Source organism: Mustela nivalis (genome assembly GCF_964662115.1).
Source record: "Mustela nivalis genome assembly, chromosome: X".
In the NCBI taxonomy this organism is placed as follows: Eukaryota; Metazoa; Chordata; class Mammalia; order Carnivora; family Mustelidae; genus Mustela; species Mustela nivalis.
The window spans coordinates 53,032,927-53,050,604 of NC_139040.1; the positions used below are offsets into that span (position 1 = coordinate 53,032,927).

At 37.0% G+C, this 17,678-nt stretch overlaps 1 protein-coding gene across 5 annotated transcripts in view; it reads right to left on the reverse strand.

The window, feature by feature from the left end:
• PCDH11X (protocadherin 11 X-linked) overlaps positions 1-17,678 on the reverse strand; it is a 421,474-nt gene that overhangs the window by 359,835 nt on the left and 43,961 nt on the right. For all 5 annotated transcript variants that reach the window (XM_082715960.1, XM_082715957.1, XM_082715958.1 and 2 more), the window contains exon 2: positions 12,258-12,841. In XM_082715960.1, coding sequence (XP_082572086.1) covers positions 12,258-12,797 — 540 coding nt within the window. In that variant the 5' untranslated portion in view covers positions 12,798-12,841. The remainder of the gene's footprint in view (positions 1-12,257; positions 12,842-17,678) is intronic.

Below are 17,678 nucleotides of genomic sequence, written 5' to 3' on the forward strand. Positions count from 1 at the left end.
TAAATCTAATTGTAAATGAAATTTTCACAATTTGGATTTTCTAATCCCAGACTTCAAAACAAATCTCACTCTGACCTTAGCTGCATAAGTCCAAACTCTTGATCAAGAGGAAATATAGTGAATTCTCATTTAACTTTAAACATAAAGACCAAATATTTATATCTGGTTTTAAATAAAATAGAAATAAGTGCCCAAGTCTTGATTATGTGAAAAGACTCTGCCCAAGATTAAATTTTCTTTCTTTTTTTTTTTTTTTATTTTATGATTGGTTGAAAGGACAAAGATGCTTTACGGAATGGGCAAAATTGGTGAGGGTTTCAAGCAGGATCACTAATCTGAGAAAAGCTTTATCTTCATGATGTGTCAGTAGAAACTGCAAGCCTTTGAAACATTGTCATGTCTGCTTCAAGGAAACCAATCAACACATGTCACTGGACTAGCATAGAAATATTACTGACATATGTGAAGGAAGATGGAAATCTGAAGAAGAAAATGAAAACATATGTAATATTACTAGGCAAACTAGTTTACGCTCAGTTCCAAACATCAGAAGAAGTAGGTCTTTGTGGTTTATATCCATATCCTGAATCATAATGGATACTTGAAGTTTATTTCTATTTGTGAAAATATTGGCTTCCCTCTTAACAAGACTAAGACTGTGAAAAAAAGGTTTTATAAATAGCAAGGATCACAATAACAAGATGAAAGTTAGAGAGATACTATAATATCCTACTCCTGACCAACAGCTCCAAATACTGCAAAGGCTCAACTGCTAATTGCACAAAAGATTCAGATGTTTATATATCTGTATATACCATATATAATATATATATACCATATATAATATATAACAAAATATTTTACAATATATTACTTAGTAGCACATAATAAAATAATGCATTTGTAATATATTATAAATATTATATATAATATGTAATATCTATAACAATATTTTATTTTAGACAATATTATACTTATTATTTATATATAATTATTATATATTATATGATACATGATATAAATATAATTTTAAATACATATTTTAAATTATATTAATATATATTGCACAGTATATATCATATATCATATATTTATATTAGTAAACATATGAATATGGTTTTATATATAAAATACATGATTATACATTATTAATATATATTATATATTATATATTATATAAGTAAATATATATTATTTATATATTATATTGCACTATAATTATATATTATATATAAAATATAATTATATATTATATTATATTATATTATTATATATTTTATTATATTATTATGTACTATATATTATATTATAAATAAATATGTATTATATAATATACATATTACATATAATATACTTATATTATATTATATTATATTATATTATATATTATATATATTATATATATATTAAAAGCAAATATATATATTATATATATTAAAAGCAAAAACTGCTCAGGCCTTTTTGGATACAGTGGAAAAGGCGGCTCTATGGTTCCTAGATGAAGGCTTGCTAATATTATATTATATTATATACATTCTATATAATATATTATAATATATATTATATTATATACATTATATATATTACATATAACATATATTATATTATATTATATGTACATTATATTACGTATATGTATATAATATACGTATACGTATATTATATTATATAATATATAAATATGTATTATATAATATACATAATACATATAATATACGTATATTACATATAATATACGTATATTATACATATATTGTATATGTAATATATTATATGTAATATAATATATGTAATATACGTATATTATATGTATTATTATATGTAATATATGTATATTATATGTAACATGTATATTATATAATACATATTTATATATTATATAATATGTTATATTATAATTATATTATGATTAATTATATTATATATATTATATATATAATTAATTATATTCTCATATAATATAATATATTAATATATTTTAATATATTTAATATCTTAAAATAAAATAATATATAAATAATATATATTTACTTATATATAAGTATGTATAATATACAATATATAAATAAATAACATATGTATATATGTGTGTGTGTGTATATACGTATCAAAATGGGATATATATGTATATATGCATTTGTATGTATAGATAGATAGATATAATTATAAATATTTAGCATAGGTAGTTCAACATAAATGGGACTGGAAGAGATTATGTTGAGTGAAATAAGTCAAGCTGAGAGAGTCAATTATCATATGGTTTCACTTACTTGAGGAGCTTTTATAAGCATAGGTAGTTCAAATTTAGGGAAATTATATAAAAATATCCTGAGGAATTCTCACTGTGGCATGACTTTACTTGAAACATAGGGAAAAGGGAAGATTTTGCTTTTAGGTATTTTTTTTAGGTGGCAACCAAAATTGGAAACTTTCAATGAATCTTTTTTATTTCTTTAGAAAGTGTCGGAGGCAGGCCCCTGGCCAGGGCAGCCTCTGGCATTAAAAGATGGCGCCTGGCTAGTTGGCAGGTTAGGATTGCCTCGTGAGACTAAGCGGAACGCCCAAAGAGGAAGTAAACAGCATTGGTTGCTAGCCAAGTTGTTCGTTTAGGTGCACAGCCTGATTCGCTCCCTCCTGTACCCTGCTCACTGATTGGTCATGTAAGTGTATATAAGTGTGTAGACTTGCGGAAATAAAGAGAGAGAAGATGCATCCGAACTGGGGCGTATTGTCGTCCTTGCGGGTCGAGGGCAATAAATGGCGCTGGCACCCGGGAACTAAATAAAGGAATCTTGCAAGGTAATCCACAGGAAAGCGGGGAGTAAAGGTCCGCAGGTAAGCGGGGACATTAGCCACGTTCAAAAGTGGGAATTCCGTGGTAAAGCGGGGAGTAAAGGCCACCTTCAAAAGTGGGAATTCCGCGGTAAAGCGGGGAGTAAAAATAGAAAAACCTTGCAAGGGAGAAGTCCGCAGGTAAGTGGGGTAAAACCACAACAAAGGTGGTGGGAAACTTGTACAAGACCGCAACAAGAAGCGGGGCGGCCATAGAGCCGGGATTTTCTTATTGAAACCGCAGGTAAGCGGGGAAGGGACCACGATCAAAGTGGTGGGAATCTTGTACAAGTCCGCAATAAGAAGCGGGGCGGCCTTAGAGCCGGGATTAACTTGTACAAGTCCGCAATAAGAAGCGGGGCGGCCTTAGAGCCGGAATTTTACAAATCCGCAATAAGAAGCGGGGCGGCCTTAGAGCCAGAATTTAGCAGCGAGTCTTTAACGTCCGCGTCTGTTGTCTGTGTGTTCATAATGGGATCTGAAGTATCTAAAGTGCGGTTGGAAGGGTCTTTAGAAGACCTGCTGAAAGCTAATGAAACTCCACTAAAAGCAAAAACTGCTCGGGCCTTTTTGAATACAGTGGAAAAGGCGGCTCCATGGTTCCTAGATGAAGGCTTGCTAAACATACCTCAATGGGACCACTTAGGGGAGGATTTGAAGAAACAGGACAATAAAACGCCTTTGCCACCTGGGATCCTGGCAATATGGACCTTAGTCCGGGGATGCCTGGTGGGGCCTAAACCCAAATGTGAATCAGCTCTACAAGAGGGAGCAGAGGCATTGGAGGAAGTGAAAGAGGAGCGGTCTTCTCGTGCCTCAGAGGGGGGTAGTTCTAGTGAAGAGGAAGAAGAAATGTCAGGGGAGGAGTTAGACCGTAAAATGCACTCCAAGTTTGAACAGTTGAAACTGTCGACTCCAGTGACGCCTAGTGCCCCTCCGCCATATAATCCTATGGCATGCCAAGGAGCTTGTAGCTGCTGCACCACATGTGGTAGTGGCAGGGTTTCGAGCTGGAGAGATCATGACCTGGCCTCTGCCTTTCCGGTTTTAGAGGACCAAAACAACCAGCGGTATCATCAGCCTCTTGATTTTAAACTAGTTAAGCAATTAAAAGAAGCAGTCATGCAGTATGGCCCTCAGGCAGCCTTTACGGTATCTTTGTTGGAGACCATAGCGGGAATGAACTTAGTGCCTGAAGACTGGGGTAACCTAGCCTGCGCAACCTTGTTAGGAGGGCAATATCTAGTATGGAAAACAGCCTGGCAAGAATACTCACAGGACACTGCCCGCCGTAATGCAGCGGCTGGAAATCCTCAGTGGGACCTAGAAATGTTAATGGGAATAGGACCGTACATGGGAAAGCAGGCCCAAATACAATACAACCCTGCGGTGTATCTGCAAATAGCCGTGGCGGCCACTAAAGCATGGAAGACAATTCAAGGCAGTGGGATTTACAGGGTCAGCTGTCTAAGGTAATACAAGGACCAAATGAAGCATATGCTGATTTTGTAGCGATGCTGATGCAAACAGCTGGTCGAATATTTGGGAGGTAGAGACAGCCATGCCATTGATAAAACAGCTGGCTTATGAGCAAGCTAATAAATGGTGTAAAGAAGCCATCAGACCTTGGAAAAGCAAAGACTTGAGTACATACATTAAAGTTTGCAGGGATATCAACGACAGTGTTATTCAAGGGCAGGTTATGGCTGCAGCTATCACTCAAGGTTTATAAGGATTACAGGGAGCTCAACAATAGAAACATAGGGGTACTCCTGGAGTTTGCTATTACTGCAAGAAGCCAGGACACCTGTAGGAGCTATAGTTACCAAAGAGAGTTGGCCCTTCCTATTTCAAAGCTCCTCCCCAAGAAACCGAGCTGCTCACATTGATAAAAGCATTTCAAATGTTTTCATTAAGAACCCTTCAACCTTTTATCAGATAGTAGATATGTGGTGCAAGCTGTCTCTATCATTGAAAGTGTGAGTTCTATTAATGCCAGGTCTACTATCTCTGAGGCATTACAAGAAATCCAAACATTAGTTTGGGACAGGAAGTCTCCATTTTATATTGGCCACATACGAGCTCATATAACCTTACCAGGCCCCCTGACAAAAGGTAATCAATCGGTTAGCAGACTCCTTAACCAGAGGAGAATTGGTCTTTGCCATTGAGGACCTGGTGCAACAGGCGAGACATTATCATAAGCTGTTCCATGTGAATGCTTTAACTCTTCGCCTCAAATTTAACATAACAAAAGCACAGGCACGGGACATAGTAGTCTCCTGCAGAAATTGCGTGATCTTACTACCTTCCCCGTCCTTGGGGGTTAATTCTAAGGGTTTGTTACCTAATCATATATGGCATATTGATGTCACACATGTTTCAGAATTTGGAAAGTTAAGATATGTTCATGTCTCTGTAGATACCTGCTCTGGAATAATTTTCACCTCAGTGCATACGGGGGGAAAAATCCAGAGATGTTATCGCCCATTGCCTACAGGCTTTCGCAGCATGGGGAAAGCCACGCCAATTAAAGACAGATAATGGTCCAGGCTACACCTCACAACCCTTTAAAGCCTTCCTACAACAACTTGACATTCACTTGATACATGGAATACCCTATAACCCACAAGGACAGGGTGTTGTGGAGCGCGCGCATCTTACAATAAAAAATGCGCTTTATAAACAAAAAGGGGGAATAGGGGACACCTTCAGGTCCCCTAAAGATAAGCTCAACACCATTCTCTTTATTTTGAAATTTTTAACGTTGGACAAAACGGGTAAATCAGCTGCAGACAGACATGCAAGTGATGCTGCTGCTTCCCTTAAGCCTTTAGTACTTTGGAAGGACATCCTCACAGGAAAGTGGAATGGACCAGATCCAGTGTTAGTATGGAGTAGGGGGTCTGTATGTGTTTTTCCACAGGAAAAGGAGGCTCCAATTTGGATCCCAGAGCGGCTGGTGCGTGCAGCCTTGCCTCCAAACACCAGTCATGATGCTGAAGATGCTGATGATAACTCTGGGGATGCTACACCTCCTGCGGCAGACTCAAGCCAGAGAGCTGTGAGCAGTGGTTAAAGCATGGCTATATCCTTTACCAGTGACTGACTCTTCTCTCATATTCCCTCCTCTCCCTTTGATGCATGGCAGGTCTGTAACTTGCTAGGAGCATGTACTGATATCTCAGCAGTGTCCATGTTAAATGGTGGCAAATTCCTCAACTGTTCTTATAAACAAAATGACTCTAGTATCTTTGAGACAACAGTTAATGTGTCTTGTCCCAATAATATTACTTATCAGCCCACTCCCATATGCGTCTGGCCCCCATTCTTTTTCCTCGTAACAAATGCTAGCAAGCTGAATGATACGTTGAATTGCACTAAGAATTGCTATCTTTCCCAGTGCTGGAATGTCACGGCCTTCAAGCTGGCTGTGATTATGCGTATCCCTAACCATGTTCCTATCCCAGTTTCCATTCCAGAGGACAAGTTACCGGTGGTGCTATCCAGAAAGAAGAGAGATTTTGGTATCACAGCCGCCGTTGTGACAGCATTGGCTATATCTACAGCAGCTGCCACGGCAGCAGCAGTCTCGCTTGCTGCAACTATACCCACTGCGGAAGCTGTGAACACCTTGCAGAAGGAACGGCGGCTGCCCCTCAAACACAGACTCAGATCAATGCACATCTGCAAGCAGGAATCCTAATAGTCAACCAGAGAGTGGATTTGGTTCAAGAACAAGTGGACATATGGGGGGCCCTATTGGGACTGGGATGTATAGTACACTTCCCGGCAATTTGTGTAACTCCCATAGCCTATACTAATATGAGTGACTTACAGAATGTCTCCCGACAGCTCTCCCAATACTTGCGGGGGAATTAGTCCGCAGAATTCCAAAACTATACTCAGCACCTGCTACTAGGAATAACAAGGATAAATAACACCAGAGTTGAGCTTGCAACCCTCCCAGAGATAATCAAAACATTGCAAGATGTGTTAACCTTTACAAAACAATGGGCTAGCATAATTGGTCTGATGATAATCCTTGTAGTGGGCTTGATTCTGCTAGTAAGGAAACTGCAAATTTGGAGGCGACAGCAACATAGGCAACAGCAAGCCATGGTGCAGGCCTTGTTAGCCATTGAGGCTGTGACATCCCCCCAAGTGTGGCTAAGTATGCTGGATCGGTAGTCAACGACGGGTAAGATTGGTGGGAGAAATATACCAACCTAAGACAGGACGCAGATCATTGATATCTGCCGTCTGATGACGGGTAAGGATATTCCCCGCCACTGACAACCTAAGACAGGCATGATCCCTGCCATAAAAGAAAAAAGGGGGAGATGTTGGAGGCAGGTCCCTGGCCAGGGCAGCCTCCGGCATTAAAAGATGGCACCTGGCTAGTTGCCAGGTTAGGATTGCCTCGTGAGACTAAGCGGAACGCCCAAAGAGGAAGTAAACAGCATTGGTTGCTAGCCAAGTTGTTCGTTTAGGTGCACAGCCTTATTCACTCCCTCCTGTACCCTGCTCGCTGATTGGTCATGTAAGCGTATATAAGTGTGTAGACTTGCAGAAATAAAGAGAAGATGCATCCGAACTGGGGCGTATTGTCGTCCTTGCGGGTCGAGGGTGATAAGAAAGTATCCTAATCTTGGGGCACCTGGGTGGCTTAGTTGGTTAAACATTTAACTCTTAAACTATGCTCAGATTGTGATCTCAGGGTCATGAGATGAAGCCCCATGTGGACTCCATGCCCAGCATGGAGCCTGCTTAAGATTCTCCCTCCCTCTCCTTCTGCCCCTTCCCCTCCCTCCACCTGTTTGTGCACTGGTGCTCTCTTTCTCTCTCAAAAAAAAAAAAAAAATCCTAATCTCTTAAAATTAACCTTGCCAAAGTCACATAGATAAGTTTTAACATAATTTTCTTTGTCCTAAGCAGAATCAATCAGTAATCACTTCATCCTTCCATTTCTCACTTTCTCCTTTTTCTTCTATGTCTCTTTTCCTTCTTCCTTCCTCTTATATCATGAACTTGTGATCCCCATCCTCAAGGTTACCTATCTATTTGTCAATTAAATCTAGGAGTCAAAAGACCTTATTCTGGTCCTTAACTTTATTGCCTACTAGTCTTATGATCATAAGCAAAATAAATTATTACTCTGAAATGCATTTTCAAACTATTCAAAATATGGAATAGTAATGCTTTCCTTGTTTATGACAAAGCATATGTAATATCACTAAAAAGCAAAATTAAGTTAAAATATTTATATGCTAAATTTTGAAGATAAATATTCTAAGTTTTATGTTACCTAATATCATATACATTTTTTAAATATTTTGTTTATTTATTTGACAGATCACAAGGAGGGAGAGCAACAGGCAGAGAGAGAGGGAAGCAGGCTCCCTGGTGAGATGAGAGCCTGATGTGGGGCTTAATCCCAGGACCCATGACCTGATCCAAAAGCAGAGGCTTAACCCACTGAGCCACCCAGGCACCCCCAATTATACACATTTTTGATATATTTAATACATCTTTTCCACCACTGCCTTTATTTTCAGTTAACTAATATAGAATTGTCAGTCACAAGACCCCTTCTTGTGTAAATTGACCTATTTTTCCCTAAAATTTGTCCCTATATCTCCACTTTCTTCTTCTTTTCCTTTGCTATCTGAATTTTACAGATACATTTTATATCTCCCTAGTTAGAATAAACTGTGATTTTGCTAGTCGTTTCTATTCAACAAAATAGAACAAATTAATATTAATTAATTTTCATCCTATTCTGCAGGACAGAGGCTATTATTATGGTTGGCCTACTTGTAACGTTCATTGAAGTTTATGGATAAATCATAACAGGTTTCTTTTCTTTTTTAACTTAATTTTCCCATCCTTTCAGCATAGATACCACTTTCATAACAAGACCTTCCTGTAAATCAAAGTATACTCAGTTAATGTCATCCCTGTCATAGCCCACTGCATGCCTGAGGCTATGTTTTATGTTCCATATTCATTATTTCTTGTCATACTCATTATATTTTTTTTTATTCAGCATAACAGTATTCATTATTTTTGCACCACACCCAGTGCTCCATGCAATCCATGCCCTCTATAATACCCACCACCTGGTACCCTGACCTCCCACCCCCCACCCCTTCAAAACCCTCAGATTGTTTTTCAGAGTCCATAGTCTCTCATGGTTCACCTCCCCTTCCAATTTACCCCAACTCCCTTCTCCTTTCTCCCCATGTCCTCCATGCTATTTGTTATGCTCCACAAATAAGTGAAACCATATGATAATTGACTCTCTCTGCTTGACTTATTTCACTCAGCATAATCTCTTCCAGTCCCATCCATGTTGCTACAAAAGTTGGGTATTCATCCTTTCTGATGGAGGCATACTACTCCATAGTGTATATGGACCACATATTCCTTATCCATTCATCCGTTGAAGGGCATCTTGGTTCTTTCCACAGACACTTCTCCAATGAAGACATACAAATGGCTATCAGACACATAAAAAAATGTTCATCATCACTAGCCATCAGGGAGATTCAAATTAAAACTACATTGAGATATCACCTTACACCAGTTAGAATGGCCAAAATTAACAAGACAGGAAACAACATGTGTTGGAGGGGATGTGGAGAAAGGGGAACCCTCTTACACTGTTGGTGAGAATGCAAGTTGGTGCAGCCTCTTTGGAGAACAGTGTGGAGATTCCTCAAGAAATTAAAAATAGAACTTCCCTATGACCCTGCCATTGCACTACTGGGTATTTACCCCAAAGATACAGATGTCGTGAAAAGAAGGGCCATCTGTACCCCAATGTTTATAGCAGCAATGGCCACAGTCGCCAAACTGTGGAAAGAACCATACTCATTATTTTTAACAAACAGGACAGTTATTTATCCATGGAGCCATACAAATGCTTCAGTACTTTAAGTAGATCATGTAGCTCACTTTTGCCTTATCACACACTCTAAAACAATGAAATTTTAGAGCATGTCTATCTCTAAGACTCATAATAAACTGTAGTGAGCGTGTAAACTTTATATTATTTGGTGATAATATTTCAAAGAAAATAAAATGAAAGCAGATTTTAACACAGCTAAAATTATGTCAATAGGTTTATTTGTTTTATTTAAATTTCTTAAGCTGCTTTCAAGACAAATCAGAAATATAAATTTGTTATGCTATCCTGAGGGAGCTATGACAAAATTATTCTTAGAAATAATTTCTTTGGAATAATAGAAACCTGCATTTCAAAACAATACATTTGTATAGATGGTTGGTAGAGACACTGTACTTATTTTTTTTAAGAATTTATTTATTTATTTGACAGAGAGAGATCACAAGTAGGCAGAGAGGCAGGCAGAGAGAGAAAAGAGGAAGCAGGCTCCCCGCTGAGCAGAGAGCCCAATGCGGGACTCGATCCCAGGACCCTGGGATCATGACCCGAGCCGAAGGCAGTGGCTTAACCCACTGAGCCACCCAGGCGCCCCAACACTGTACTTATTTTTAAATATAGATTTATTTATTTTTAAATACTGATTTAAATTTGGTAACATCCCATTTTGATTTCATCTGTTATTTTTTAGATTCCAAATAAACTTTTACTTTGTTTTGACTCTGCTAGCTAATACGATAGCCACTAACCACTTGTGGTGATTAAAATTAAGATTAAATAAAATTAAAAATTCAGTTACTTGGTAGCACTAACCCCATCTTATGTACTCAAGAACCACATATAGCCAATAGCTACAATATTAGTTATTCACAGATTATAGAATTTATGTCATTGCAGAAAGTTACATTGTACAGTGTTGTTTTAGAGATAGTATGTACTCTGCTATACAATTTACAATTTAAAGTGATAAATCTCACATATCTAAAAAAATAGTTAAATGTTTTGAAGCATCTCTAAATAGCATCAGCAGGTCTACCTACTTTCTACTTGGTGCTTATTCTCCTAATTCTGCCTTTGTGACATATATATCAACACCCTCATATTACGGTTGAAGAAACTGAAATTCAGAAAAATTAAGCTGGAGGTGACATATCTAGTCAACAGTAAGCACAAAATGGTGATCCATATCTTTCTGAATCCTGCATATTTTCCTATTTCATCAAATAATAAGATACCATTGTAGGGATTTTACCTAAAAAACCCTCATTTATAAATTGTCTATCCCTTCTCTTTCTGTTTTTATTTCTTATAATCACACACTAGTGTGTATTTCACTTGAATTTGCTCAAAAAATACATGACCTTCTATTCCTGAATGTATTTATAACTAAATATGTCTTTACAACATATCGACATCAGCTGAGTAGTTTTCCAATATTATACATCTTCCAGGCCAAAACCTTCAGATTATATACATCAAAATATGTATGTGTTCTTAGTATATTTTGTAACATTGGCTGTTAGGTTCTTCAATAATCTGGTAGTGAATAGTCAGGAAATGTTTATAGAACTTCAAAAACCCTTAACTAATCGATATTAAGTCTGAATATTTGTTCATTCACACATTTTCCAAGGTCACTCAAGTGCATGGAATGATTTCATATATCCAAATCTGAGTTCCTAGTATCCTATATATTATATAGGTGATTAAAAGGAATTATCCATTCACTTGATAAACAAGATGCCTCTGCACACATTTCAAATAAAATTATTCCACCTATTCTTCCTTTTGCCATCTCTATCCCAAGACCCAATTCAGACCAAAACACATTCTTCAGATAAACTGAATTTTTTTGGCTAAAGGTCTTACATACCCTTTATAGCAAATTGGTGTTCTGTGTCTTCAAAGAATTAGAACAAAATGAAAATATATAACATTAATAGCACATTGACTAAAATTAAATCTCATTCTAGTGACTCAAGAGATGCTTAATGATATTTCCTTGAATTGAAATTACTATGAAAAATATTAATTATTCTATATATGTGTAGAAACATTAGTAATAAAAAAGTTGTATTCACCACTCAAATTTCTTTGGTACTTTTTTTCAAATGGCAAGAGAAAACTTCCTATCTATAATGATCACTGAGTAAATCTGATAAATTTGTGTATTCATTCTTAATGTTTAAATTTGTTTGTTTATGCCCACCTTGTGGTAGAGTCATGACTAGACAAATTAAAAGTGAGTTATTGGGTGGGTTATTTATTGTAAGTAGCAGGGCTGAGCTCCTTATCTGACCCCTATAATAGATTGTTAAGGGAAACATAAGCAAATTCTTGAAAATAAATATAAATAAAATAAAAATTCATAAGCTTCATAAATCACAAAAAATGCATTGATGAGCCTGCCCCATTATGCTTAAACATTAAAAAAAATAGGGTGATGGCTTGCTTAAAATTTTTTTTTTTTGGCCTTTTAAAAATGAATTATCTTGAACAAAGTGTTTTTAATACGTACCATAATTAACTGGTAGTTTTGAACTCCATTTATTCCTATGTCAGGATCAATGGCTGCAGGGAGAGCATATCGAGAGTTTATAGCCGAGTTCTCTGGAATTGATATGTTGATAACTGTTGCTGGGAATAATGGTGCATTATCATTTATGTCTTCTATCAGAAAACGTATCTTAACCAGTCTAAATATTTCATCTGGCAAAACGGCAACTTCCACTTCATAAAAGCAACGGGTTTCCACCACAATACCAGAACACAATTTCTCACGATCAATGCGAGTTCCAGCAGTAAAGATCTCACCAGTACCTTCTTCAATTCGAATCAGAGGTGCATCACCAGTCTTGTACACTAGCTTAAACTGCATAGGGGATGTTAAGGTCTTGTCTGGAACCAGTGACAAGTTGAGGTCTTTCAGCAAGTCGCCTATCAGAACGTTTTCTGGTATTTCTTCTCGGACAGTGTAGTTTTTCTCCTGGGCGCCAGACTGAAATACGACACATGCTAAAAGAACTGCAAATATATACGTCCCAGACAACAAGTCCATTCCAGGCACAATTGTGATGGTTCTCTGTATCAAGCCACAGAAAACTGTCAAAGAAGAGAGAGAGAGAGGAAGATGAAGAAGAAATTATTAAAGCCAAACAAGCACTAAATGTATATTAACTAGGGGCGCCTGGGTGGCTCAGTGGGTTAAGCCTCTGCCTTCCACTCAGGTCATGATCTCGGGGTCCTGGGATCAAGCCCCACATCCGGCTCTCTGCTTGGCGGGGAGCCTGCTTCCCTTCTTCTCTCTCTGCTTGCCTCTCTGCCTACTTGTGATCTCTCTCTGTCTAATAAATAAATAAAATATTAAAAAAGAAGAAGAAGAAGAAGAAAAAAGAAAATGTGTGCTAACTAAATGCACAGTTTTAAAATCATTAAATTAAAATATTAGCAAAATTTGCTCTTAAATAATATGCATTTTTCATTAGGATAAAAGTAAATTATACAACATACCTAATTAAAAGACTCAGTATTTGTAAAAGTGGTCACCATTGATAAAATATATAAAAGAGACAGAGATCAGCTAGATAGATTATCTAAAGATTGAAAACACCTGAAAATCCATTAGCAGATCGAAGAGAAGAAGAACAGCAATTCTGGAAACAGAAAAACAACCACTTTCTGAAAGAAGATCAACAAGAAATCCAGCCGAGACCAAGTTCACCTACCAAGGAGTGCGGTTTCAATACCAAGGAGAGCAGCAGAATTCCAGAGGAGGAGAAAGCAAAGCACGGAACTCATGGCTTTTTTCCTGTGATTTTTTTTTTAGTCTTGCAGTTAATTTAATTTTTTTGTTTTTCATTTATTGTTTTTTTTTTTCTCGCCTTCTGGTAAATTTTTTTATAACTTTTACCTTTTTCTTTTTTAACGGTTTTTAACTAGTTTATATAATATATATATTTTTTTCTTTTTTATATTTTTCTTATTTGTTTTCTTTTTTTAAAATTTTTTTCTTTTTTTTTTCTTTTCTTTCTTCCTTTTTGAACCTTTTTATCCACTTTCTCCCCCCCTCACGATTTGGGATCCTTCTAATTTGGTATAAGCATATTTTCCTGGGGTTGTTGTCACCCTTTTAGTATTTTAATTTCTCCTTCATATACTCTTATCTGGAAAAAATGACAAGATGGAAAAATTCAACACAAAAAAAAGAACAAGAGGCAGTACCAAAGGCTAGGGACCTAATCAATACAGACATTGGTAATATGTCAGATCTAGAGTTCAGAATGACAATTCTCAAGGTTCTAGCCAGGCTCTAAAAAGGCATGAAAGATATTAGAAAAAACCTCTCGAGAGATATAAAAGCCCTTTCTGGAGAAATAAAAGAACTAAAATCTAACCAACTTGAAATAAAAAAAGCTATTAATGAGGTGCAATCAAAAATGGAGGCTCTCACTGCTAGGATAAATGAGGCAGAAGAAAGAAATAGTGATATAGAAGAACAAATGACAGAGAATAAAGAAGCTGAGCAAAAGAGGGACAAACAGCTACAGGACCACGAGGGGAGAATTCGAGAGATAAGTGACACCATAAGACAAAACAACATTAGAATAATTGGGTTTCCAGAAGAAGAAAGAGAGAGGGGAGCAGAAGGTATACTGGAGAGAATTATTGGGGAGAATTTCCCCAATATGGCAAAGGGAACGAGCATCAAAATTCAGGAGGTTCAGAGAACGCCCCTCAAAATCAATAAAAATAGGCCCACACCCCGTCACCTAATAGTAAAATTTACAAGTCTCAGTGACAAAGAGAAAATCCTGAAAGCAGCCCGGGAAAAGAAGTCTGTAACATACAATGGTAAAAATATTAGATTGGCAGCTGACTTATCCACAGAGACCTGGCAGGCCAGAAAGAGCTGGCATGATATTTTCAGAGCACTAAACGAGAAAAACATGCAGCCAAGAATACTATATCTAGCTAGGCTATCATTGAAAATAGAAGGAGAGATTAAAAGCTTCCAGGACAAACAAAAACTGAAAGAATTTGCAAACACCAAACCAGCTCCACAGGAAATCTTGAAAGGGGTCCTCTAAGCAAAGAGAGAGCCTCCAAGTGGTAGATCAGAAAGGAACAGAGACCATATACAGTAACAGTCACCTTACAGGCAATACAATGGCACTAAATTCATATCTCTCAATAGTTACCCTGAATGTTAATGGGCTAAATGCCCCTGTCAAAAGACACAGGGTATCAGAATGGATAAAAAAACAAAACCCATCTATATGTTGCCTCCAAGAAACTCATTTTAAGCCCGAAGACACCTCCAGATTTAAAGTGAGGGGGTGGAAAAGAATTTACCATGCTAATGGACATCAGAAGAAAGCAGGAGTGGCAATCCTTATATCAGATCAATTAGATTTTAAGCCAAAGACTATAATAAGAGATGAGGAAGGACACTATATCATACTCAAAGGGTCTGTCCAACACGAAGGTGTAACAATTTTAAATATCTATGCCCCCAACGTGGGAGCAGCCAACTATATAAACCAATTAATAACAAAATCAAAGAAGCACATAAACAATAATACAATAATAGTAGGGGACTTTAACACTCCCCTCACTGAAATGGACAGATCATCCAAGCAAAAGATCAGCAAGGAAATAAAGGCCTTAAACGACACACTGGACCAGATGGACATCACAGATATATTCAGAACATTTCATCCCAAAGCAACAGAATACACATTCTTCTCTAGTGCACATGGAACATTCTCCAGAATAGATCCCATCCTCGGTCCTAAAGCAGGACTCAACCGGTATCCAAAGATTGGGATCATTCCCTGCATATTTTCAGACCACAATGCTCTAAAGCTAGAACTCAACCACAAAGGAAGTTTGGAAAGAACCCAAATACTTGGAGACTAAACAGCATCCTTCTAAAGAATGAATGGGTCAACCGGGAAATTAAAGAAGAATTGAAAAAAATCAGGGAAACGAATGATAATGAAAATACAACGGTTCAAAATCTGTGGGACACAACAATGGCAGTCCTGAGAGGAAAATATATAGCGGTACAAGCCTTTCTCAAGAAACAAGAAAGGTCTCAGGTACACAACCTAACCCTACACCTAAAGGAGCTTGAGAAAGAACAAGAAAGAAACCCTAAGCCCAGCAGGAGAAGAGAAATCATAAAGATCAGAGCAGAAATCAATGAAATAGAAAACAAAACAAAAAAAAAATAGAACAAATCAACGAAAGTAGGAGCTGGTTCTTTGAAAGAATTAATAAAATTGATAAACCCCTGGCCCAACTTATCAAAAAGAAAGGAGAAAGGACCCAAATAAATAAAATCATGAATGAAAGAGGAGAGATCACAACTAACACCAAAGAAATACAAACTATTATAAGAACATACTATGAACAACTCTACGGCAATAAATTTGGCAATCTGGAAGAAATGGATGCATTCCTAGAAACATATAAACTACCACAACTGAACCAGGAAGAAATAGAAAGCCTGAACAGACTCATAACCAGTAAGGAGATTGAAACAGTCATTAAAAATCTCCAAACAAACAAAAGCCCAGGGCCAGACGGCTTCCCGGGGGAATTCTACCAAACATTTAAAGAAGAACTAATTCCTATTCTCCTGAAACTGTTCCAAAAAATAGAAATGGAAGCAAAACTTCCAAACTCTTTTTATGAGGCCAGCATCACCTTGATCCCAAAACCAGACAAGGATCCCATCAAAAAAGACAGCTATAGACCAATATCCTTGATGAACACAGATGCGAAAATACTCAACAAAATACTAGCCAATAGGATTCAACAGTACATTAAAAGGATTATTCACCACGACCAAGTGGGATTTATTCCAGGGCTGCAAGGTTGTTCAACATCCACAAATCAGTCAATGTGATACAACACATCAATAAAAGAAAGAACAAGAAACATAGGATACTCTCAATAGATGCTGAAAAAGCATTTGACAAAGTACAGCATCCCTTCCTGATCAAAACTCTTCAAGGTGTAGGGATAGAGGGCACATACCTCAATATCATCAAAGCCATCTATGAAAAACCCACCGCAATATCATTCTCAATGGAGAAAAACTGAAAGCTTTTCTGCTAAGGTCAGGAACACGGCAGGGGTGTCCATTATCACCACTGCTATTCAACATAGTACTAGAGGTCCTAGCCTCAGCAATCAGTCAACAAAAGGAAATTAAAGGCATCCAAATCGGCAAAGAAGAAGTCAAATTATCACTCTTCACAGATGATATGATACTATATGTGGAAAACCCAAAAGACTCCACTCCAAAACTGCTAGAACTTATACAGGAATTCAGTAAAGTGTCAGGATATAAAATCAATGCACAGAAATCAGTTGCATTTCTCTACACCAACAGCAAGACAGAAGAAAGAGAAATTAAGGAGTCAATCCCATTTACAATTGCACCCAAAACTATAAGATACCTAGGAATAAACCTAACCAAAGAGGCACAGAATCTATGCTCAGAAAACTATAAAGTACTCATGAAAGAAATTGAGGAAGTCACAAAGAAATGGAAAAATGTTCCATGCTCCTGGATTGGAAGAATAAATATTGTGAAAATGTCTATGCTACCTAAAGCAATCTACACATTTAATGCAATTCCTATCAAAGTACCATCCACCTTTTTCAAAGAAATGGAACAAATAATTCTAAAATTTATATGGAACCAGAAAAGACCTCGAATAGCCAAAGGGATATTGAAAAAGAAAGCCAACGTTGGTGGCATCACAATTCCGGACTTCAAGCTCTATTGCAAAGCTGTCATCATCAAGACAGCATGGTACTGGCACAAAAACAGACACATAGATCAATGGAACAGAATAGAGAGCCCAGAAATAGACCCTCAACTCTACAGTCAACTAATCTTCGACAAAGCAGGAAAGAATGTCCA